The 23757-nt window shown below is 39.3% G+C and overlaps 1 protein-coding gene across 1 annotated transcript in view; it reads right to left on the bottom strand.

The window, feature by feature from the left end:
- Positions 1-23757, bottom strand: part of PCSK2 (proprotein convertase subtilisin/kexin type 2) — a 110534-nt gene that overhangs the window by 43192 nt on the left and 43585 nt on the right. The window contains exons 3-5 of the mRNA XM_063316474.1: positions 22316-22429; positions 19210-19318; positions 14248-14285 (exon numbers count right to left, since the gene is read on the bottom strand). Of these exons, the coding sequence (XP_063172544.1) occupies positions 14248-14285; positions 19210-19318; positions 22316-22429 (261 nt within the window). The remainder of the gene's footprint in view (positions 1-14247; positions 14286-19209; positions 19319-22315; positions 22430-23757) is intronic.

Genomic DNA, 23757 nt, shown 5'->3' with positions numbered 1-23757 from the left:
TGGCTGAGCAAGCAGAGGAATCTCAAGCAGAGGAGTTCGTAAGTTTGCAGTTTCCACCCCCGCCTGAAGCCTTGACACCAGTAACAGAGGAGGGGGGGGGGAACCGCAGCCCTCCACCTCGGGCTTGCATTTCCCAGGGGGGAGGGGGGATGACTCTTCTAATTATCTAGCTATTTTCCATCAGCAGCCACCTGAGCCAGAAGATTTATCAGTCCTGGAGAGCAGCACTGATTCGTCCTTGGAGGAGTTTTCCTTTGAAGACTTTCCATCGTTGCCCAGTTCCCATGGGAGCTTAGAAGGAGACATAGACTCTTATCAAACCTCTGGAAGGGAGGGGGCTGAAATGGAATGTGAATCTGGAGGGGAGGGTGATGTCATGAGTACTGATGGCGAGCTGGAAGGGGCCTCTATCCAGGGGGGAAAACGCATGCGTAGTACTGAGGAATTAAGCAGCCATTCAAAGAGACACAGATCAGACCCGCCTTGACTTTTGGGGTTTATCTGTCTGGGTTTTTCCCACCTTCTTCAGTTTGTTAGGATTCTGTTTTATGTAGCAGTAATAAACACTAGAGACCTATTCCTCGTCTCAGCGTGATTTCTGACTGTTAGGACAATAGATCTGGGCATTGTTCACTTTCTCAACCCTCCACTTCTTTAATATGGCCAGCTACAAGCCTTTGTTTCACTTTCTCTTGTACTAATGGGATGTTGTGCTACACAAAGTCCCCTGTTACCTCACCAGAGCTACACTAGCCCACAAGAGCAAGTCCATGGGCATTCTGCAATATTATGCCAAGCTGGCACTCCAGAAAAGCCAGGTGAGAGAAGTCAGAGTTTACTTTCTAAACAGCCGTTGAAAGTTTTTATTTTTAAGTTGGAATATGACACTTCATTTGCTGGATAATTTCAAGGCTACTGTGCTGTCCTTTCCTCAGCCCTGATGCCTTTTCCTTCAAAGAGGTGCTGGGGAATCTTTTCAATAATATTGTATCTAAACCCTGGAGGCTATTAGGCTATTCAGCTGAAGGTGAGCAGAGTTCATTTTCTCTAAAGCATCTATCACCCCTGCCATTTTCATCCCATTCTGCCAAAAAATGAAGCGGTAGCAAGCCTTGGGACCATGCTCCCTTTTTTTTCCACACTGAATTTCTAATCTCAATGTGGCTCAAACTAAATTGCCTTGCCCTTGATTTTTCAAGGGCAAACTCAAGTAAAATCATGGCCTCTTTTACCATCAAGGCTGATTGATACTGACCTAGATGGCTTTCCTTTATGTCAGAAATAAGCAGCCCGGCTCCTGTTTGGGACCCCTCTGGCCAGAATTGCTGAAAACAGACAGCAGTTTCCTGCCATTGTGAGTTAGGAAAGCAGGTAAAAATGACAGTGTAGGCCCTAAGAGAGGGATCCCATATTTCAAAAACAGAACAGAACACCAAAATTATTCCGCCCAAATTATTCCGCCCAAATTATTCTGTTACATGTCTGAAAATGGCCCTACTTCCACTCTGCAAACATTTAAATGTTTGCCAGCAAAATAGTGCCAACCACTGATAGCCTTAGCGGTCAAAACTACCATTTTGATTGGGCCTCTAAAACAAGCTGGAAGATAGTACAGTCAAAGCAGGGATGGTGTAAAATATGGACATCTTCCAGTTCCGGATTAAACTCATGCTGCCATTTTTTAAACCACCTGTAGTTTCTGGACTATGTCCAAAAGCCATCCTAGATGCAACACAATACATTTGTCCAAACAAGACTACCAGAAAACATCTTCAGACACGTTCCTGGCTGAGGGACCAGCTTAGGTATTCCATACCTGTCAAAGGAAAACTGAGGGATATTATTTATTGTGTGTACGGTTTTTAATTTTTTAAAACTTTTTTTTCAACATGCAATCCATTTCACCTTCAGGTATAATGAAATCCAGAACTGGAAGAGTAAGAATGCCTAATAAAAGCATCCATTTTGTGAAATATAACCATATTGAGTTATAAAAATGTATATGTTATAGTAGTTACTTTAAACATCCTTGCAACTTATATCACTATTTCCACATTTTATATCCTCTAAACAATATAATTTTATATGCTCCTGTAATATAATTAAACTGAACTATGCTAATTTATATCCCCTGGTTTTTTTTGGGGGGGGGGCACATTTTATATGTCATAAGGAATTACTATATCCATGATCCAACACAATGTGTTTTAGATAGCAATTCTTTGTTATTACACAGATGAAACTCCAAATGAATTCAGTAGCATTTACTACTGAGTAAATAAGCATTGGATTGCACTAATCTCCACACTGCTTTAGGAAGTATCTGAATATCAAAGAGACGCCTGATTATATTGGATATACAATATACATTTGTCCTGAACAGAAGGAGATGGGATTTTGTCTGGCATGTTTAAAGCGACTTGTGATCGCTGTTTTGACAATTAACAGTTTAGCATAAAAGCAATTTAGACAGAGTATAAGCAGCAAGTAATTGTACAAAAGTACTAAATGAGCACTAGTGTGGAATCTCCCAGTGGATAAATAATTCAACTCAATAGGTTTTATTTCTGAATAACATGATCTACATCAGAACAACAAATATCCAATATGCAAAGGTATTTATTTCTTTACTTGATACCCTGCCTTTCTGCTGTAGTGATTACCTTTAGTGAAAAACAAAATTTAAGAAACAAAAAGAGAATATCCAAAGTTAAAATCATATATTTAAATTAACACTAAATTTGATAGCAAAATCATTTCACAATCAAAATATGATGCCCATATACAGTAGAGCTTTACATAGATCTTAAAATAGAGATAGAGATAGATAGATATTTGTGTCTTGACTCCTGGCCACTGTCTAGACAAATGCATGCAGTTTTCTTGGCAACATTTTCAGAAGTGGTACTCCATTGTCTTCTTCCTACATGTGAGAGAGTTAGGTCTGGTGCACTCTTGGGAAAACTAAGACCTGCAAATGTATGTAGCACCCAAACCTCCATTCTGAATATCTGTAGCCCAAGATCACAATACACAGGCAACCAGTAGGAATGACTGCATACAAATCTCCTGCACTGCACACGTGTCCATTCATTCCACTTCCATTTCCCTGGTGTGTAGTTTTTCTAAAGGAACACTTTGCACATCTTTGCAAGGTCTCATCTTCATTTTCCAGCTCCATGGATTTAATTTCCATTTTTGGCCAAGTGGACAAGAATTCTCCTTTTGCCTATACTCTGATCCAGCAAGGAACAATCAAGTTCTTTTGATGTGATTCCAAAAAGGCACTTCAGAGTGCTTGGAGGCAGGGGTGTAGCACCTACCTGCAGCTTTTCAAATTGCAGGAAAAGTAGCAGCCAAGTGTTGCATTTGGGATCCTGTGTGATCTGCAGTTCTCTTTGGAGCTGAATCTGAAGTGCTTCACAGACCCTCCTTTTTTGTCCCATTTCTTCCTCCTCCTCCTAAGCCATGTTGCTGCACACTCAGCAGACAAAAAAGGTGGGTAATAAGGATGTGTGGGGAGTCACCCTTGTATTTTATTTGCTTTCTTTGAGTAATGAGGTGGATTCCTGAGCAGGTACACAATATTTCCTCATTCGAGAAGCAAATTATGTAGGGAAAGTAATGAGTTTTGCTGCATCTCACCTCACCCCACCCCACCCCACCATCTCCACTGAAGGGGAGGAAAATGTCTGAGGATTGGCACACTGGTTTGTAAGCAAGATTTTGCTTGAATTCAGTGACACGCCTGAGTTGACCTGCATAGAATTCTACAGCTAGTATCCTTCTCCACTGAAGTCTGCCTTCACTCAACATTTCCCCCCAACAGTTGATAAGCACAAAATCCACAGCTGTTCTCCTCATGTTCATTTTTAAAATAAATGTTTCTCTTTCATTGTAGAACAGCTTCATTATTCTTTCCAGAACGTCTTTTATCTTGGAGAGGTTTTGCCTGACAAAATTAGGGGCTTTGTGTGAGTACTATGAACTAAAAAGTGAACCATGGAATACATTATGCCTGATATTTTAATGATCAGTTCAGAAGAAAAGCTCCTCTTAGAAAAGAGAGATGATAATTCATGGAGTTTCAAGCATGGAGGAGAAAGAATGTCTTTGTTAAATATACACCACTGTCCCTGGATAGATATGGGTGAGTATGTATTTGGGTGCACGTCATGAGTAGGTACATTTGCTTATTTTAAAGAAGTGGTAATACAAAACTGAGTAATTTTAGTACTAGTAATAATAACTGGATAGATTTATAGGGCTGCCAAATCAAACAAGACTTAAGGTGATGTACAGAATAAAAAACATCATAAGAAGACACAACCAATTACAGGAATACTAACATGTTAAGGAGATATACAAACAAGCTAATTCCAACCACCCATCATCAGCCAGGTGGAATCACAAGTCACCCTGGCTTGTGACCTGTTTGAAAAGCCAAGGTTTTCAAGGTTTCTAAAGGAGAACAGAGTCGAGGTCAAATGGACCCCAGAGTACATGGTATTCCAGAGGGCAAGAGGGGTGGTGGTGCATCCTGAGACGACGAGCAAAACAAGTATTTCAAGAAAGTGAACCAAGCCAAAAATCATGTATTTTTTCAAGGAAGTAGTCCTCTAGCGGATATTTATTATTATACTCCTTCCATTGCACTGATTCACATTCTCATCCCTTCACTCCTCATCTCTTCTTCCATTCTGTCTCACACACTTCTATTCCAATTCAGCTTGGAGAACTACATATTACTGGGAAAAAAATCTGTTTACCTAGCCTCCTCCTGAATGCTGGTTTTACAGATGCTGTTTAAAAGAAAAGAATGAACATTCACATATACAGAACTGCCACCTGCAGAAAGAAGCTAGCAATCAAGATGCAGATTTACTAGCTCGGTCCCACATCTCTCCTTGGCATGCATTGCCTGTCTCTGGTTTACTTCTCTTTCTTCTTCTGAAGTTAGAAGTATTAGGGGCCTTGCTGCCATAAGAACTTTGGGTAAAAAATTCAAGAAATCTCCAATTTAGAAAGTCTAGGCAAGACATAACAATTTAAGGCTTTTTCAGTTTCAGACACGCAGCTTTAGGAATATGCAGCAATTTTCCCCTGCCCAACCTCTAATCAGCATCTTGAACCCTGCAAAAGGAAAGGTCTAAGCAAAGACACAGCTATCACAGATGGTCAGCTCTGATTCCGTAAGCCATATGACATAGAACAGCTCATCTGAGAAAGCTGCTGAGTTTTTTTTTTTTCTCATTTTGAAGGAGAGGACATTTAAAAGAAGCACTAACTATCAATAATTCAGGTCACTGTCTACAACTGTTGACATCAGTGCCACTACTGCATTCTTAGAGAAGTTTGCTAAACCCCATTCCCTTGTGTTAGAGAAAATATATACTTGGTGTTGTTAGTTGCCATCAAGTCAATATTGATTCATGGTGATTCTCAGGCTAGTTGTCCTGAACAGTGTCTGGTCTTCAGTCTGGTGGCAAATCACTGCTAAAATGGCATCCTTAACTGTTGTTATAGTATCAGTCTGTCACATTGCCAGTCTTCCTCTTTTGCATTTTCCTTCAACCTTGTCAAGAATGTCATAACTTTCTCGGATGATCTTCCTCTTCACATGATATGTCCAAAATATGAAACTTGAGAGCCAGTTTGGTCTAGTGGTTAAGGTGCTGGGCTAGAAACCAGGAGACTGAAAGTTCTAGTCCTGCCTGAGGCATGAAAGGCGCCTGGGTGACCTTGGGCCAGTCGCGCTCTCTCAGCCCAGCTCACCTCACAGGGTTGTTGTTGTGGGGAAAATAGGAGGAGGAAGGAGTATTTGGTATGTTCCCTACCTTGAGTTATTTATAAAAATAATAAAGGTGGGATAGAAAATAAAATAAATAAATAAAATAAAATATTTGAGCTTTTAAGGAAAGCTTATGCTTGGATTCATCTAATATCAATTGATTTGTTTGTTGAGCAGACCACAGTATCCTTCACCAGCACCATAATTCAAAAGGATCTCTTTTCTTTCTATCTTGTTTCTTCACTGTCCAACTTTCACTTCCATATGGTATTACTGAAAATACCATGATCTGAATAAGTTGGATTCTTGTATACAAAGAAACATCTGTGTGCTTTAAAGTCTTGTTTAGCTTCTTTATAACCATTTTCCTATTATTATTGGCTGCTTGTTGTTTCAGCAAGCAAATTGAAGTTGTCAGCTATTTCTATTTGTTCTCCATCAAGGGTGGTATTATTGATATTATCAATTGTTAGAATCTTTGTCTTCCTCACATTAAGGTACAGGCCCATTTTGAGCCTATGTTCCTTGACCTTGACTTTGATAAGCAGATGCTCTGCATCATTTTCACTTTCAGATGATAATGTGATCATTGCAAAAGTGTTGACAAGTCTACCAATTTTCACACCTCAGTTTTTTTCATACAATCCTACTTCTCTGATAATTTGTTCTGTATTTTCTTCAATAAATATGGGGAAAAGATGCAGCCCTGTTGTACACTTTGTTCTGTTTGGACTATTGCTTCTTGATCAACTTAAAGATTGTGAATGACAATTATCAGCTGTTCTGGTATATCCATACTTATGTGGCCCAAAGTTCTTCATGATTTACAGTATACCAGTATTTCTCAACCTTGGCAACTTGAAGACATGTGGACTTCAACTCCCAGAATTCCCCAGTCAGCCATGGTTGAGAAATGCTGATTTATACAAGCAAAGGCCTTGCTGTAGTTAATGAAATGCCTGTAAATAGCCTTTTGGTATTCTTTGGTCTTTTCAAAGATGCTTCTCATATCTGCAATTATGCCTCATGTTCCTCACCCTTTCCTGAATCCTGCTTGCACTTCAGGCAGTTCTTGCTCCAGGGATTGTTTTAAATTCTACTGAATAATCTTGAGAAAGATCTTGCATACAGGATCAGGGCAACTGTGTGATAGTTACTACAATCAGTTGTTATCACCTTTCTTCAGTATTGCTATGGACACTGATCTTCTCCAGTCAGTTAGCCATGATGTTGTCTTCTAAATCTCCTTGTAAAGCCTTGTAAGTATTGCAACAGCTGCATTTGTTTGCTCTGGTGTTTCAGTGGGAATGCCGTCAGTGTCCAATGTTCGTTCTTTGATAAAGCTTTCAGTGATGCTTCAACCTCTTCTTTCATCACTAGGGGTTTCTGAATGTAAGTTACACATGGCTGTTGGTCCACTTGATCTTTATGGCATAATGACCTGATTCATTCTTTCCATATATACTTATTATACTACTAAAGCCAGTAGGGGCCAAAGGTAAATTGATACTTGGGGAATCATCTACAAAGGGCATAACTTTCATTTGAAATAAGTATCAAAACAGATGAAGCAAAGACAGAGCTGTGCTTGGGTTTTTTTGTAAGGTTTACATTTCACCTTTCTCCAAGAAGCTCAAGGCAGCATACACTGTACTCCTGTCTTTTATCTTGTATCCATAACAATCCTGAAGTGTGGGTTGGGCTGAAAGAGAGCAATGAGCCCAAAGTCACCCAAGTCCCTTTTATGGCATTTGCAAATGATCCAGGGAGAATGTGAGCAGGTACATCTCCTCCTTGAGTCAGATGACATCTCTGGGGTGGGGTTTTACTTTACCCCATCTTCGGAGACATGATGTGCCCCATGGCACAACATCTAGGACCAGATGGTTTCTTTTCTAGCTTGCAGTTGTATGAAGTGAATTAAAGCTAACACTGCAACACAATGTGCAGTGGTGGGGTGGGAGAAATGTCAAGGTGACCCCTTCAAGCTTCTGTTCTAAAGCAAGTTCTAAAAATACAAAAGAGACAAGTATTTTTCTAGTCTTCGAGGGCTGAGCTTTGCACCAGATGCCCAATTATGCATCCTTAAACAACACAGAATAGCAACAGCTGAATGTCTGTGTGTTTTCTGCTTTTAGACTTCAAAAGGTATATAAAAAGTTCTTACACTGAGATGGTGTTTAAAAGTGTTTTTCTTCTGAAAGTGACCAAGGAAGGTAAATCATATGGCATCAATCGAAATGTATTAATTACCACTTACACCCAGCAGGAATATTCTCTCATTTCCAGTACAAAATGGAGTCACTAAAACAAAGTAACAAATAAATGGGCTGATTTAAATATTAATAAGCCAGATGCCACTGCAAAAGGCCAGTATCAATTCTTTACAACCTTCAAGCCTTTGTGTCAGCCATGTTGTTGCCCTTCTCCAAAATAGCCATTTTTTTTCCAAAACAGAAGCTATAAAAAGAACCAGACTGGGATATTAATTCCTTGTGCCAAAGGCAGCTCAGATATAACTGTAAATCATTGTGTGATTTCAATGAAACAAATGCATAGGATCACATTCCGGTTTCAGAGATTTTTTTCCCCCCTCCCATCTGAAGGAAAGTAAATTGGATGGATCAGACTAGTTTTGGGGTAATTATACCAGTGGGAATATGCTATCTGCTGCAGATATCAATTGTGCTAGTTTATCTCAGCATCCGTAGCTTGTGGTTATCAGGAGATACTCCCAATAAATGAGCAAATGCAACTGAGAGACAATAACTGAAAGCCAGTTTTATGATGTGAATACAACAGCACTCATATTGTGTACTATAGCAGGGAAGATGTTTCCGATTGTTCCTCCAGCTGTTACTTTAGATAACACTTTAATTTCAAGCTGTCAGCTGGATGATTTTCCTGTCTTGAACTTCTTCAGGATTCACCCTCAGGCACTGGCAACTTGTCCTAGTGAAAGATGGAGGTGCTAGAAAATAAATATTAGTTTTCTAATAGAGAGATTTCAGTGCCTGGTTGGATTAGAAATCTTGCCCCCTAAATTTCCCATCCTGCTGGACAATTTGAATGTATTTAGGATTGAATGCTAACTCAGGTTCAGCCTGATGTTGATTCAAGAAAAACAAATAGATCAGACTCCTTCTTTGTGAAGAGGAAGGAGGAGATTCTGGGAATCCTCTTGTTGAAGTGTTAGGGATTGAAATGGTTTCATACCATTTTAGATGATGTGATGTATGTATGTGAGTTTCATCTCTCCTTAACCAGAGCTGGTTCCAGGTTTGAAGAGACCATGCACAAAATACCCATTGGGCAACCATTCCTTTTTCCCCTTCATGGGCAGTAGCACATTTTCCAGGCAGATATGGTAGAAAGAAACTATACTCCAAGGGTCAACTGGTTGATGGACATCACTGGAGCTTTTCACGGTACCACAGTGAAAAATGTAACTGGATATTGCAGTCAACAACAACTGGGTCAGTTTTTGAAAAAGATGACTTAACTGTGTATTTTTTCCATGTAAAGAGGCTTTGGTAGCTATACCTAAGTACTGACATCCATCTTGCATTCAGGATTCTGTTTTTTCCTCCACTAAAATCTTTGGATGTTCTCCAAATCACCTGTTTCTTACTCACATCAGGCCCTTTCTCATTGAACTTTCTGGACTTTTTTCAAGTAATAGTCATAAGCCGCTTCTTAACTGGACTTGGACAACTGCTCTTTCAGCCTACATTGTGACCCAATGGTTGAAGGAGCATCTTGCATGCCATCTTCCCAACAGCCTGAAGCCTGTTCTTGTTGGACAAAAAATGTCAAAGAGATGGAACAAAAAGGTATCATGCTGCATTTCTCCAGAATAATTGTTGCGACAGAAGTAGTTTCATTTAGGAAAAATAGATGGAAGACACCATTTGGATTCTCACATTACATGAACTCATAATGATTGATTGGGTTGTGGCTTAGTGTGATGCCATTTGGAAACCATGGCTTAGGGCAGTGGTTTTTAAATTGACTCAATTATCCCTTTTCCCAGTCTTGAATAATGTTATTACCCTCACATACACACACACACCAGACTCTGTTATTTTACACAAGTGTCTCAGCAGTGGCAGTCCTAAACTGGATCCTTAACTCCCAAGGAATTACAAATTGCTCCATTACCCCCATGATACGCCCAAATTACCTCATTGTGCAGTCCTTTCCCCTATCCTGTTCACAAGCTACATGAAAACATGGGAGAGGTCACCTGCCAGTTCAGGGTGAAATATCATCAATATGAAGATGATATCTAATTATATATCTCCACTATGGTCCAATTGGGAAATATGGTAGATGTCATGACCAGATGTCTGAAAGCTCTCAGGATCTGGATGGGGAAGAACAGGCTTAGATTCAACCCTAATAACATGGAGTGGTTGTTGATTCAGAGGTTGATTGATTCTAGTACTGGCTTTTGATGAGATTGTGCTCCCCCAGAAACAGCAGGCTTGCAGTCTGGGGATCTTCCTGGAAACATGGTTCCTGCTCAAAGGTGGGCACCATGGTGAGGAGGGTTTTTGCACATCCTTGGCTGGTGCACCAGCTGCAACCTTACCTGGAGCAGAATGCACTGAAGACAATTGCTTATGACCCTGTCACTTCTTGATTACACTACATGGAGCTGCCCTTGAAGACCACCTGGAAAGAGCACTGGAAACTTCACCTGGTCCATGAATGCTTAGTAGTCAACTATGCTACTGCCACATTACACTTCTGCTGTGGGTGCTGCACTGTTTGCTACTAGGTTTCTGAGTGCAATCTGAGGTCACTGCCTGTAAAGCTTTGTATGGCTTCCGGCCTGGATATCTTATGGACCACCTTTTTCCAATAGTTTCTGTCCATCCTACCTGGACAACTATAGAGTGCCTGCTGAGAGTCCCCACCTACTAGGAGATATGGCATAAGGGAGCCTGGTAACAAACATTCTCTTTAGCAGCTTCTGGTATAGGTTGCTATAGAGGAGTATAGTGCTAATCTTGAAGGAATGCAGTAGAGTTACATAAAGAACAGCTTAGACCTGGGAAGGAAGAGGGAGTGAGAAAGAAATTCAAGATAACCCCACCTTGATTCTCTTTAGTATAAGAGTGGGCAGAGGGAAACTCTGCTCGGCTTTCAACATTCTGTTAATTTACCCTAGCACAATCAAGTAGAGTTCACTAATTCTCTTAGTGTCTGTTTCCTGACCTGGTCTACCTTAGGGCTCGCAGTTGCCTCCTGAAGCAGAGATGGACCCCACCTTCATGACCTCTAGAAGCAGGTGAAAACATGGCCCTTCTGGAAGGCTTTTGGGAATTAGGTGTACCCAGATGGACTATTTTCCATAATTCTACAATTTTAGTCTTTTATCTCTACTTGCTAGTTTAATAAATTTTATTTGGAGTTTGTATTCTGTTTTTACTATACATTCTGTAAGCTGGCTAGAGTCTGCTTGGTTTCAGGTGCTCAGCTCAGTTTCATAAATAAATAAATATCATAACTGTATGAAGCTCACTAATTGTGGCTTATTCAATAAATGTTCATGGCTTCATTCAATGAGGGAATGCAGCCACTGTCTTTCAAAGCCATGCCATTGGTCCATCTAACTGACCCCTGTAATCCATACTAGATATTTTGACAATAACCTGGACCTTTTACATTCAGTCCATGTATTCTTCCACTGTTTTATATTCCTCCTTAAGGTGATCTCTCTACTGAATCCCTTTTGTTGGAACCAAACATTTCCAGCCAATGATAGCCAAAGTGGAAACTCCATTCTCCCCTTCCAAGAGTATAACTAAAAGTCACCTTAATTGTGCTGTTTTCTCTGGTCACCTCTGTTTAAAATAGCCCATTATGTATTCTATCATGTTGTGTTGTATACATTGTGCTGCCAGAGGAAATTCAAAAGGGCAGTTGTAAATGTCACCTATCCTGTGCAATATTTCATCAGCTCTGCTTCTAATTTTCTTCTTTTGGCAGCATGTGCCTTTTCTTCCCACTCAACAGAAGGCTTCTTGTGGGGAGATTTCAAAGATGTGTTAAATCATGATGAGCATGACTCCATCTATTGTCAGCATGAGTCACTATAGCAGCGAGCTACCCCGCTGTGTAAATGCCATCAGAATCTAAAGGTGCATCTGCTATATACTTGACAAACAGTTGGATCAATTATTTTTGATAACAAAAATTAATTTGTACATGGGAAGGTTAAAAAGATGATGAAGGCAAGGATGTGTATGCAAGCCTTGCACTGTTCCTGGCCACCTTCTTGTCATCCTTCCCACTGAGCAGAAAGGGAAGATGAGCAGAAGTCTTCAGATGATCAGAAATTCTGATAAAGCAGTAAAATAAGGTTCCTTATTAAACAGAGGACTGTACCCACATGAGACTGAATCTGAATTCCTTAGCCATCATTACTCAACAGAGCATACAGAGAGCAGGTATGGGTTCACTACATTTGTACACATACAGTCCAACCCATCTGGTGACTAAAAGTGTAGGCTAAATGCTTACATGAGTCTTGAATCATAACAACTCTTTCTAGGGAAGTTTCCTCTTTCTGTTGAAGCAGCATTATTTATTTTGACTTTTTTTATTCCCTTAAAATAAAGTTGTAAATTGCCTCCTATATCTACTGCCTTGAGCCTACTGCATAATGTTCTGTAACCTCTAAAGTGAAAGGTTGCTCCAGTAGATCAAGCAATTACATTGTAAGTTATGTATGTAATGATAAAGTAGCACAAGGGCCAATATTGTCCTTTCATTATATCCACAGCTTGCATGAAAGGCTATCCCTAAATCAGAACACTTGCCAGTTTCAAGGAATGGTATCAATCTAAAGCAATTATTCTTCATTCCATAAAGCTCTGCTCTTGCCTGCTATTTCTCAGACTTGACCTCATTTGAAAGACTCCTCTGTGATGCCTGCATGCCTATATTCACCAGAATGAACAAAAATTCAGCCTAACTCTAGGAAGACTCCCTCTCTAGATGTTCTGGTTATGGTGTGATTGTCCTGAAGCCTACCAATGCAAGAAGAATGAGTTAAAATTAGTCTCTTTTTTTTTAAAAAAAAAGCTCAGTTGGGTTTGGAACATGTTGCAATGTATATCATGTGCATATAAATGTATTCACACTATAAAACTTTACCAAACTGAGCTCTGATTCTTGCATTTCCTGCTAGAAAAAAAGTATACACCATATCTATCCAACTGTCTGCCTGTCTGTCCATCCGTCCGTCTTGTCATTTCTCCCTCACTGTCTCTAATTACTTTCTTTTATGCTTCAGAATCATTAAAAAAAGTCTGCTTAAAAAATTGAAGAATCGAATAGCGAGCTGACAAAGAGTTGTCTGCCTGCTCTTGTTTTTTTAACAGAAGTTTGATCCAAATCAATTGGTGAATCTAATGTCTAGCCCTAGCCTTCTGCTTCATTTTTGATGAAGACTTATTTTCATCTTCTGAGTTTAGCAACAGAGCTGTTTTCCACTGAGTCAAGCCCTTGGTCCACCTAACTCAGAATCCTTTCCTATAACTGATAGCAATTTGCCAAACTATCAGACATGATTTGTCCCAACCTTGCCACCTGAGATCTTTTAAATCAATGAAGAAACAATGAAGGCTGAACATGCTGTTTTATATGCTTAAAGAATGGGACCTACCTTAACGTTGGGATCTACTTTTTTTGGAAAGTAATCATCTCTTCCAGGATCAATTTAGTTTTCTCAGGAAATATATGGTGCTACATTTACAAACATTTGTGCAACATAAATATAGGAATTCTCTGTCATAAGCACTTGCTGGATTTTAAAAAAAATGGTCTTGCATCCAAATATTTTTAGGACCAGCTTTTTATTGTCCACATTTCTTCCATCAGGTGCTCTTTAATAAGGCATTTCTTTATTCTCATCACATTTTAGAGGCCTCTAGATACGAAAGAACTTAATTTTGCCTTTGTATTTTGCTGCATTCTAGTGGTATAAACTAAAAGAAGGTGGTTTTACAAGATCAGCAATGTTCTTATGTATTTAATTTAATATTTTTAAACATCAGATCCATGTAAAATATGTTATTTCTTCCCATTCATGTAATAACATTTTGGAGATTATCTTGGCTGCTGCCACTATGTGATAGCTACTTTAAATGAACATTTTGAGAGTAGGCACACTTGAATATTAGTAATAAAATGTATTTGGAATTTGAAAGCCATGTAATTTCCTATACAGAATCCATATCTGCTATGATTCACAAATTGGCAGATTAGACAGGAACTGCCTTCCTAGGTTTATTATGGAGATTACAAATTTTATGTACCCATTTTATCCACCCAAATCAACAATAGGTATGCTATTAATATTCTCAAGTAGCTAAATATTTCGTATAAAAAAAGATTATCCAGAAAAATATCGAACTGTAACCTGAAGGACGTTGTGTACTTACATAATTGGCAGCCAAATCTGGATGCAGATAATCAATTCCTGCAAAAATCAATAGCAGCAATAAATCATAAACATGCATTTTTTTCATTGAAGAAAAAAAATAGTAAAACTCATGATGTTTTAAATAGCTGTGAAATCCATTTACTTCGTAAGTAAGTTTATCCTAAGGTAAAACATGGGCCTTAGGATTTCTTATGTAGGCTGGTAGGTCAGGTTTTACAGGTCAGGTTCAGAAATATGGTGAGAATCTGAGACACAGAAGTTAGGCTGTCAGATTTACTGATCAGATACTTTAGGCTTACAACTGGCCTTAATTTGACAAATTAGATTCTTACAAAGCCAACAGCTTCAACAGAATTAAGAACATCAGTGATCTTAAACTGGAAATTGCCATTCAGGAAAATTCACAACAAGCCACAATGATGTCAAAATGATAACCCATGTGCCATGACATTATCACACAAATGGAACTGTTATGCAATGATGTCATGACTTCTAACTAAAGTACTTAAGTCATTTTATTTGCATGCTGACCTCATGATGATGTTTGCCCCCTTTCCCTCCCTGGATGCCCATGATTTCATGCCAAAATTAGGATACAGATGACATAAGTTACCTATAGTACCCTTCTTGCCATTTTTCATCCCAACAGTTCTATGTAACACCAATAATTGTTTCTTATTTTCCCTTAGAAGCCTCTTTTCTATATGTCTTGACTTGGCCTACAGTCCCCAGGGCATTCGCTTTCTATTTCTGAAATGGATACTAGCTGCAAATTCTTCTATTTCTTAAATCATTGTGAAGGGGACTGAGGAGAAGAACTGCTACCTTTTGCCCTCATTAATGCTTCTTTTATTACTCAACTTGCTTCAAACTAGACAGCATCCAGATTTATTAGAAACTGTTCACCATAGCTTGTCAAATATTCCTAGTGCCAATCTAAATATATGTGGTCAATATGATCTCTCAGAAAAATTTGTAGCAAGGGAAAGAAAAACTGCATTACAGCCATTTTCAAAAAAAGTTGCATTTTCTAGCTTTTTTTGGAAATCTGGTGCCCACTACAGTAGATGTTTTAGACTGCCATTCCCATAAATTCCCTTGACATTGGTTATAGTGCCTGGTGTTTATGGGAGTTGTAAACCAAAGCACCTGGTGCACATGAGTTGTCTATTCCTTCTGGAGGAATGATCATGAATGATCATTCCCACTTTATGCTTTAAAGAAAAAACATTACCCTTTTTTGTTTTTTGTTTTGATGAAGAACTTAACATTTAGATGCATCAACCTTCAAATAAGGTAAAATATAGACTACCTTCCATTAAAAACAAATACATTCCACTAAATGCATTTTCCTTGTGTGATTAGCAAACTAAATGTGCAGTCAATTTCAAGCCACCAATGGGTAAAAGCAAACATGCAGTGGCCATAAACTTCAAATGAAATTGTTGTTGTTGTTATTTTCAGCCTCCTCCTCCTCTTCCTCTTATTTTTTTTAAGCAAAGTCCTTGCTCTACTCACTAGAAAAAAAAAGCCTGAATTTTCCATTATAATATACAGCTTAGAAAAGAAAAGAAAGGAAAAGTTTTACCATCCATGGAGATGCATTGGGAGGACCCGATTGGCTAAACCTGCAAATCCACTTAGATCTTGGCCATCACACTTTGCTAGCCACCTAGGCTTATGGGAACACAGAATGATTTCCATGTATTCAGAACACGGATGGGCACTACCGTCTGTGCAGTTTCAGCTCCTCATCTACACTCTAGCTCCATTCTAATACTGTACACTTACAGGATATGTATGAAGTACAGGTAAGGGAAACTTTGATGATGGAAAGAACCAGGGAAAGGTAGTGGATCTGCTGAAAGGAATATTTGGTCCGAATTCACCAAAGGATGCTTATAAATCAGGAAAGAAACTAATATAAAGGGACGTCTTCAGGGTGTGATCAAAAATGTCAAGATGGCAGTTGCAATGGGGCAATTGAAGCTTCATCTATTTTTTATGCAGATAAACAATGGAAGGAGCTTTGATTGCCCTGTTGCTCCCTGCAGAGTGTCTGTACCCTGCTAGTACCTGTATAGAATCAAAGTCAGATCAAATTATTTCGGTATCTGAGGTCAAACATCCCACAAGACATCCTTCTTGGGATTATTATGCAACAGGGCAAAATATTCTGGATTTGAAATTCTCTGTTTGGGTTCAGTACAACATAGTTGTTTGGAGGGTGAAAAGCGCTGTTTGGATCATTGGAAGTGTCCGAGTTCAAAACAGGAATGTTTGAGCTTGAAAGAGGTCTTTCGATCTTAAAACACTTCCAGGTTGAAAAAAAAAAAATCATAATAGAGTGTTTTTGACTAAAAAAAAAGTGTTTTGAATTCACTTCCATTTCAAAATGGTCTGCACACCTCTAGATTATTATTATACAACACTATTAGTGTTGCCTGATAATGCAATGGTAACAATCAGTTTTGTGCTGCCCTTTCCTTGCATCCCAAATCATCTGCAAACTGAAGCATCCAATTAATTAGAACCATTCCTGGAAATATGTATGTGCTCATTTGTGCATTGTTTCACAGCTGAGAACCAGGATTTTGAAAGCCCAGAAGCTACAGTATGCATACAAAATCCTCTATCAATTTATTATTTGTAACAACTATGCCAATTAATACAGTACATTATTCCAGAACATTTATTCTTTCAGAATAGTTAGGCAGAGTGGCATATTTCCCAGCTGTAACCATATTAGCTACAGCTGCAGTATGGAAAACCATAGTCATACATTAATATGGTCTTCTGCAGCAGGCTAGAAATGTGAAAGGACATAAAAGAAATGTTTTTGAATGGCAGTGATAGCTGGAATAAAAAGTCAATTCCACCTCCATGCTCAAATATAATACCTGTTCCCTGTAGCTAGCACGGCACAATTTTGCAGACACCCATTTCATACAGTAATTTCATTTCTCTATTTACTTATCATCCAACTTGCACTGCTTTTCATCATAGCTGTTCTTTATTGAACTTTGCAAAAAACCCCAATAATCACAATAACAAGGTGTGCAGGGGTTGCACCAATATGTCACTTCTCATCAAAGTTATGTTAAAAATTGCTTATTTTTTAAATAAGGTAAGTTACTTTCATCTGATATTTGGGCATTTCTCTTTAACCAGCAAGAGGCAGGGGAAAAACAATTTGGAGGCAAGGAGTTAGGAGCTTAGGCTGCTGATCTCCTTATGGCAGACTATGTTTTGTTTTCATAGTATTAAGTATTCTAGTAGGCAGCCTATAGGTCAGATCATCATGATTTAGCTTATTACTCCTTTTTGCCTGTAGGTACTTACAATGGATTGAGGATAGATATTCTGGATAGGCACATAGTCAGGAGACTGATTAGATGTAACAAAGTCATTTCTTCCCCTCTGATTTCATCTTTGCTGAGGCTTTAAACCACCATAATGTGTTTGCACTATTGCTTAGCTCTGCTGAGTTTCCAGCTGCTTTTTGGGTAGTATCATTCTAATGCAGCCTTTCTCAACTTTTTGACCCTTGGGGAACCCCTGCACATTCAGGCTCAAATGTAGGAAAGAAGTTACAAAATTATTATATTTGTTTCACGTGTAGGCCTATATATATGCACTAACAGTGTTCTTAAACTAAAAATAAGGAATGAAACTTACCTCTTTAAAGTGAATTTTCCCAAATTTGAAATATTTTTTTAAATAAATTGTGATCTTCCAGGGAACCCCTAGTGACCTCTCACAGAGCCCTAGGGTTCCACAGAACCCTGGTTGATAAACCCTGTTCTAAAGTCACCCTTGTCCATTCCATTCTACCTCCATGTCAATTGGTATTTTTTAACTGTCTCAAAATATACATTTTAATCCATACTTTTTCCCAGATCCATGCTTTGGTACATGTCAGTTATGAGAAATTGTGACATAATACTAAAGTGCAAAATCAGTTAGATCTAATCTGCATATAAATCCAGTAGGTGTGAGTCTGCATATTTTGGAGCAGAACTCATGATGATCTAATTCCTCAGTTCCACCTTGTGTGGGCAAAAATCATGGGAACATCCCAAATAGATGGAATTAAGACATTGCAGAAAAGCTGTCCCTAAGTTTTTCAGTGGTGGTAGTACAAACAGGTAACAACCTATAGTTAGTTGATCAGATGGCATGATGCAGTGTTTCCATTCTGTGCTTTCCTTGTCCACCCACCCCACCCCCTGCCCAATCCAAAAACATAAATGGAGCGATCTTGGACTCAGAAACTCTCAGTTGTGTTCAGCCACTGCAAATGTAACAAGTTGCTCAGTGGACCCAAATAAAGAAGGCAGGGAACTGTGAGTCATGTGCAAATGGATAGTGCTATCGGTAGACAAGCAGCCTCATTTATCCAGTGGAGCATCAGTATTAGCAAGAATAGGTCCCTGTGGATTTGTTCAAGCATAGCAACTTTTCTGATTATTTTTAGCACTGTGAGGAAAAGCTTACAATGCAGTCTAAAAATCCAGCTCATGTAAATGGAGGAAGGCATTAAAATCTCTTTTCTTTCTTTTCTTTTCTTTCTTTTCATTTCTTTCTTTTCATTTTTCTTTTTTAGAAATACAATGGGGAAACACACAAACACACACACACACACACATTCACATGGAAATTAATTCAGTGTTTACTTCTGCTAGCCCTTTTCTAAATTAGTAAACGAATGTGCTTCAACTAAATGCTTTACCCTAGGCTGAATTCATTATCCACAGACTGTATCCAAAGGGAACTTTCTCTGGATGATGATTTGTTATTAAAAATTATGCCTGACTATCTTATGATGTTCTCATTAACATTTCAGTATTTTGAAGTAGGTGAATCATGAGATTAAGTTTTAATGTTAAATAGCATTCCTCATGTGCCACAATAAAGGGTGAAATTTACAGAGAGTCATGATATTTTGGTTTTCACTTACCATCATCCATAATTCCTATAGTTACTCCTTTTCCTGTGTAGCCCAGCTCCCAGGCTTCAGCCACATTTAAATCAAGTCCAGGAGTCCCATCTGCTTGCCCGGTGTTGGTCTAATGCATCACATTTCAAACAAAAAGCATAAGAGACTAATTTGCTTGGCACAGAGCAGAATGTTTACATCCCCCGAGATTCCATCTGATTCATCTGCCACCAAATGGCCTTCATTTCCTTGGAAATGCAGTCCAAAAGGAGGCACAATATCCATAAATACTGGCATAAAATGCGAATCTCATTTAAGTCAAAATGCAACAGGCATCAATAGATTTCATTGTTAGATGGATGCCACTGTTGTGGTGGGGGGGCCATTTGAAATACAGTTTGAATCCCACAACCCAGCAATTGGTCATATGAAGCCCTGAAAAAATGGCAGGGTCTCAGTTCTGAGCATGAAGAGTGCTTCATGGACACAGTTTCAAGATATTTTGGAACCCAGACATTTTTTTTCTTTTTGAGAAGGTAAACACAGTATGCATTCTTGTTTTGACATGAGATAGGATCATGCCTCTGAGAAATTTAAGGCTCATCAGACAGATAAACTTGTTTGCTATCCAGATAGCCATGTCTTAAAATGTGGCAATTCGATTCATCTCTCAGTCAAAACAAATTAAATTTCAAATTAAATATGTATTTGTTTATTATAACTCCACAGGAGACTTTGCAACCAACTTATTCATTAAATATCAAATTAATACAGAAAAAGAAACAGCGTAGCAGTCTGCATTAAAATAATCATGAAAGCTAGACCTAATATGCAAGAACTAAAGAGCAATAAAATCAAAGGCAAAACATGAACAGACAGGAAGGGTTTTAGATGCCACTGTGCCATGACCCAGGACCTAAAGTCCAGCAGCCACAGCAGCTCTAAGAATGCATTAAGACCTGATCCTGCTTTCCCTCTTAGTTCCCCTGTGACACACAGAAACTGTTGCTGCTGCATTGTGACTTGGAAGACTACTCTTTAGCCTCTTCCAGTTAGCAGAAGACCTTGAGGAACATTCCTTAATATTTTCCCACTACTCTTATTGTTTTTCTCCCTGTACTTCTACTGAGAAGAACCTGATGTAAAAGCCAGACTCCAGTTGAGCACTTAAAAAAAAAAAAGCTATCTATAGCCTTTGAAAGGGCAGAGTTTTCAAAAGACTTTTCTGGCCTAGATATAAAATCCTAACTTTATTCTTGTTCACCACCCAGAGGCCCTTCTGGTAGATGGGCAGCCATATGGATTTGGTAAATAAACACAAACCAACAAATGGAAACAATCCGATCTGTAGTTATATAGTTGCTAGTTTCCAGCTGATATATGTAGAACTGGCCATGGTCCTGAACTGCTATATCCAGCCTTGTCCAATTGCTGCTATGGGTCCCGCTTCATAGCCTGAGCCCTTATTTACAGTGGACATCAAGACTCTCCATGGAACAAGATACACTGATTTATGTATAAGGACAAAAACTCTGCCTTTAAGGAAAGTTACGACTTAGGGCTAATCTGTATATTATCCCAGCAATGTAGCCTTCGTTTCCATATGGACGTCCAGTGATATCTAGATGCAGAAATCATTTATGTGCCAGTGAGAAACTTAATCCTCATGAGCAGATACTTTAAAAAGTGGAACTGCTGCTCCACCAGGAAGTGGCATATCCACTCAGTGGGGTCTGTTATCATCAGGACTAGCTTAAGGAAATTACAGGTAAAGTAGCTGCAATTAGCTCCAGAAAAAATGTGGCACAAACAGAGTGGCAGGCAAAAGAGCGATATGGGGAAGTGATCTGAGTCTGCAAAAGCAAAGAGATACTGGCCTCTGCCACCTGTCCCCAAAGAGTGCCGTTGTTTGTCCCTGACCAATAGGGGTTTTGGGCAGGGAAGTCTAGAACCCCAAACCCCACCCCACCCATGTTAGCCAGTATTTAGATTGAACTGACAAGGTTTTCAGGTAGATCAATCTACCAATCAAAGTGAATATTTGTAGCTCAGGGTTGAACTGTGGAGTCCTCGGTGCTCTCTGAGCCTTGTTGATTTCTTGCAGATGTTTCATTGCCAGGCTGGGCAACATCTTCAATAGTTCCTTGATTAGGGTGTATTGTGATGTTCGATGGTTTATCTGGTGTTAACACCAGATGAACCATCAAACAGAAAAGTACACCCTAATCAAGGAACTATTAACTCAGACAACCAAGCAGCAACCAACAGCCCAATCAAAGAACTCCCAAGGAGAGAACAACACCCCCACCAACACAAGCAGGGCAAGCCACAGTATATAAACTGAGAGCAAGGCCCACTCCCTCTTTGCACTGAAGATGTTGACCAGTCTGGCAATGAAAAGTCTGCAAGAAAACAACAAGGCTCAGAGAGCACCAAGGACTCCACAGATCAATATACCTTTTAGCCAGTGCAGTCCAAGTTAGCCAACAGGCAAACCTAGCTGACATGGTTTTCAAGCAGCCAGGTCTACCTGCAATTTTACACAGCTCTGTGTTAGCCAAAGAATAGATGGGACCAGTGTGGTAACTGGCCAATCTGTTCTTGGTAATTCTCCATATTACTGCATTATGACTGGTGTTCCTCCTGTCTGTTCAAAGGGATATTTACTATAACGCATACAGTTTCTTCATCTTGCTCCTCCCCATTCATCTCCTTTTTCAGGAATCCATCTGCAGTATTAATCTAATAGCTACATGTTTTTTTAAAAAAGGAGAGGTGAGGCAAGGCGAGGAGAGGAGAGGCGAGGTGAGGAGAGGAGAGGGCACGCTCTGTCCCAACTGCAGTGTGCCAACGGAAACCTGGTGAAGAAGGCCACCTAGCATATCCACACAGAGCTTTCTTGATTTTATATTTTCCAAAGCAGTACAGGGAGAACCTCCAAGAAAGCTGCTCCACACCTTAATGGTAAGTTTGATTTGTCCCTTTCGAAGAGCTTACAGTTTGCCAAAAATAACTAAATTATCTTTCAGAATCATTCCATTGTTTTATTCCAAGTTCTATCTGATGGCCTCTTATTAAGCAAATACGTTCTCCTGCGGTGAGACAGAAAGGGGTTAGGTCTGCTTACCAAGTACCACTGCTTTGTAAATAAAGGATCATTCATGTTGATGTCAATTTCATTGATGTCTCTGTATCCTCTCTTCTTCCTCCCAAACCCTTCCTGCTGCACGGCTTTCTTTACCTGCAAAGGTCAATTACACACTCCATTGGGGTTTGTACAAGAACACAAGCACTTTTGTTTCACTTACCTTATTTCCAATTAGAAGTGTGGGAGCAAAGATCCCTAAAGAAGATGTTAATTTTATTTTCAGTTATATAGCATGGTCCTATTCAGGCATTCCATTTGAACTCAGGAGGACACAAAGAGAAGGTCAAAATCTGGGTGCTGATACACCATATGCTAGATGCTCCCCTCCACACACCCTGCATTACTTTACTAAAATTCAGCAGCAGAATTTATGGTAGTTTATGGGTTTTTTCTTGCTGTACTCATCAAACATAATAGCTTTTCAAGGTGGTAAAAGGTAAAGGTAAAGGTTTCCCTTGACGTAAAGTCCAGTCGTGTCCGACTCTAGGGGGCGGTGCTCATCTCCGTTTCAAAGCCTTGGAGCCGGCGTTGTCCATAGGACACTTCCGGGTCATGTGGCCAGCATGACTCACGGAACGCCGTTACCTTCCCGCCGAAGCGGTACCAATTCATCTACTCACATTTGCATGTTTTCGAACTGCTTGGTGTGCAGGAGCTGGGACGAGCAACGGGAGCTCACCCTGCCGCGCGGTTTCGAACCGCCGACCTTCCGATCGACAGCTCAGCAGTTTAACCCGCAGTGCCACCGCGTCCCTTTCAAGGTGGGGGATGGATTATTTTGGAGATTAAGTATTTCTGTTGGCCCCACCAACTTTTGCATATTTTTCCTACTCAGGTTTATGTCATGGACAACCTGATTTTACATCACAAGCCAGCCTAGTGTTACATGACCCTTGGCCAAAATTGTTTATGCTGCCCAGAAAAAGTACAACAAGTTCTCTGTATGAATATATGCATATATTCTCATGGTTGCCTTTGAAGATGACTGAAGGAAATAATAATCAGATATGATTTGCAGTTTTTCCTTACCAATTACAGCTATTTTACCTTTATAGACATCTGTTTCTCCTTAAGTAGCTAAATACACTAAACTGAAAAGTACCACTCTGTTCTGAATACAATCTGCCATTTGTAAAAGAAATACTAGAAACCTCAGTGAGCTTTCCTCTATTCATCTGTGCCTGACAAAAAATGCCAGATGAACGAACTTTTAGTACAGAATTCTATCAAAATAAAGGATTCATATCAGGAAACAAAACATATTAATATTATATCATTTATTCTGTCCAAAATGAGACAATTTTACCAACCAATGAATGGCACATAGCTTCACTGTTGATGTGTGTTATTTGTTAGACCAGTGTAACTACCTCACACACAAATTCACACATCCAAGAATTCTGGAAACTGTAGTATGTTGA

Source organism: Candoia aspera, chromosome 1 (assembly GCF_035149785.1).
Source record: "Candoia aspera isolate rCanAsp1 chromosome 1, rCanAsp1.hap2, whole genome shotgun sequence".
Taxonomy (NCBI): domain Eukaryota; kingdom Metazoa; phylum Chordata; class Lepidosauria; order Squamata; family Boidae; genus Candoia; species Candoia aspera.
This window is presented reverse-complemented; position numbering and strand designations above follow the sequence as displayed.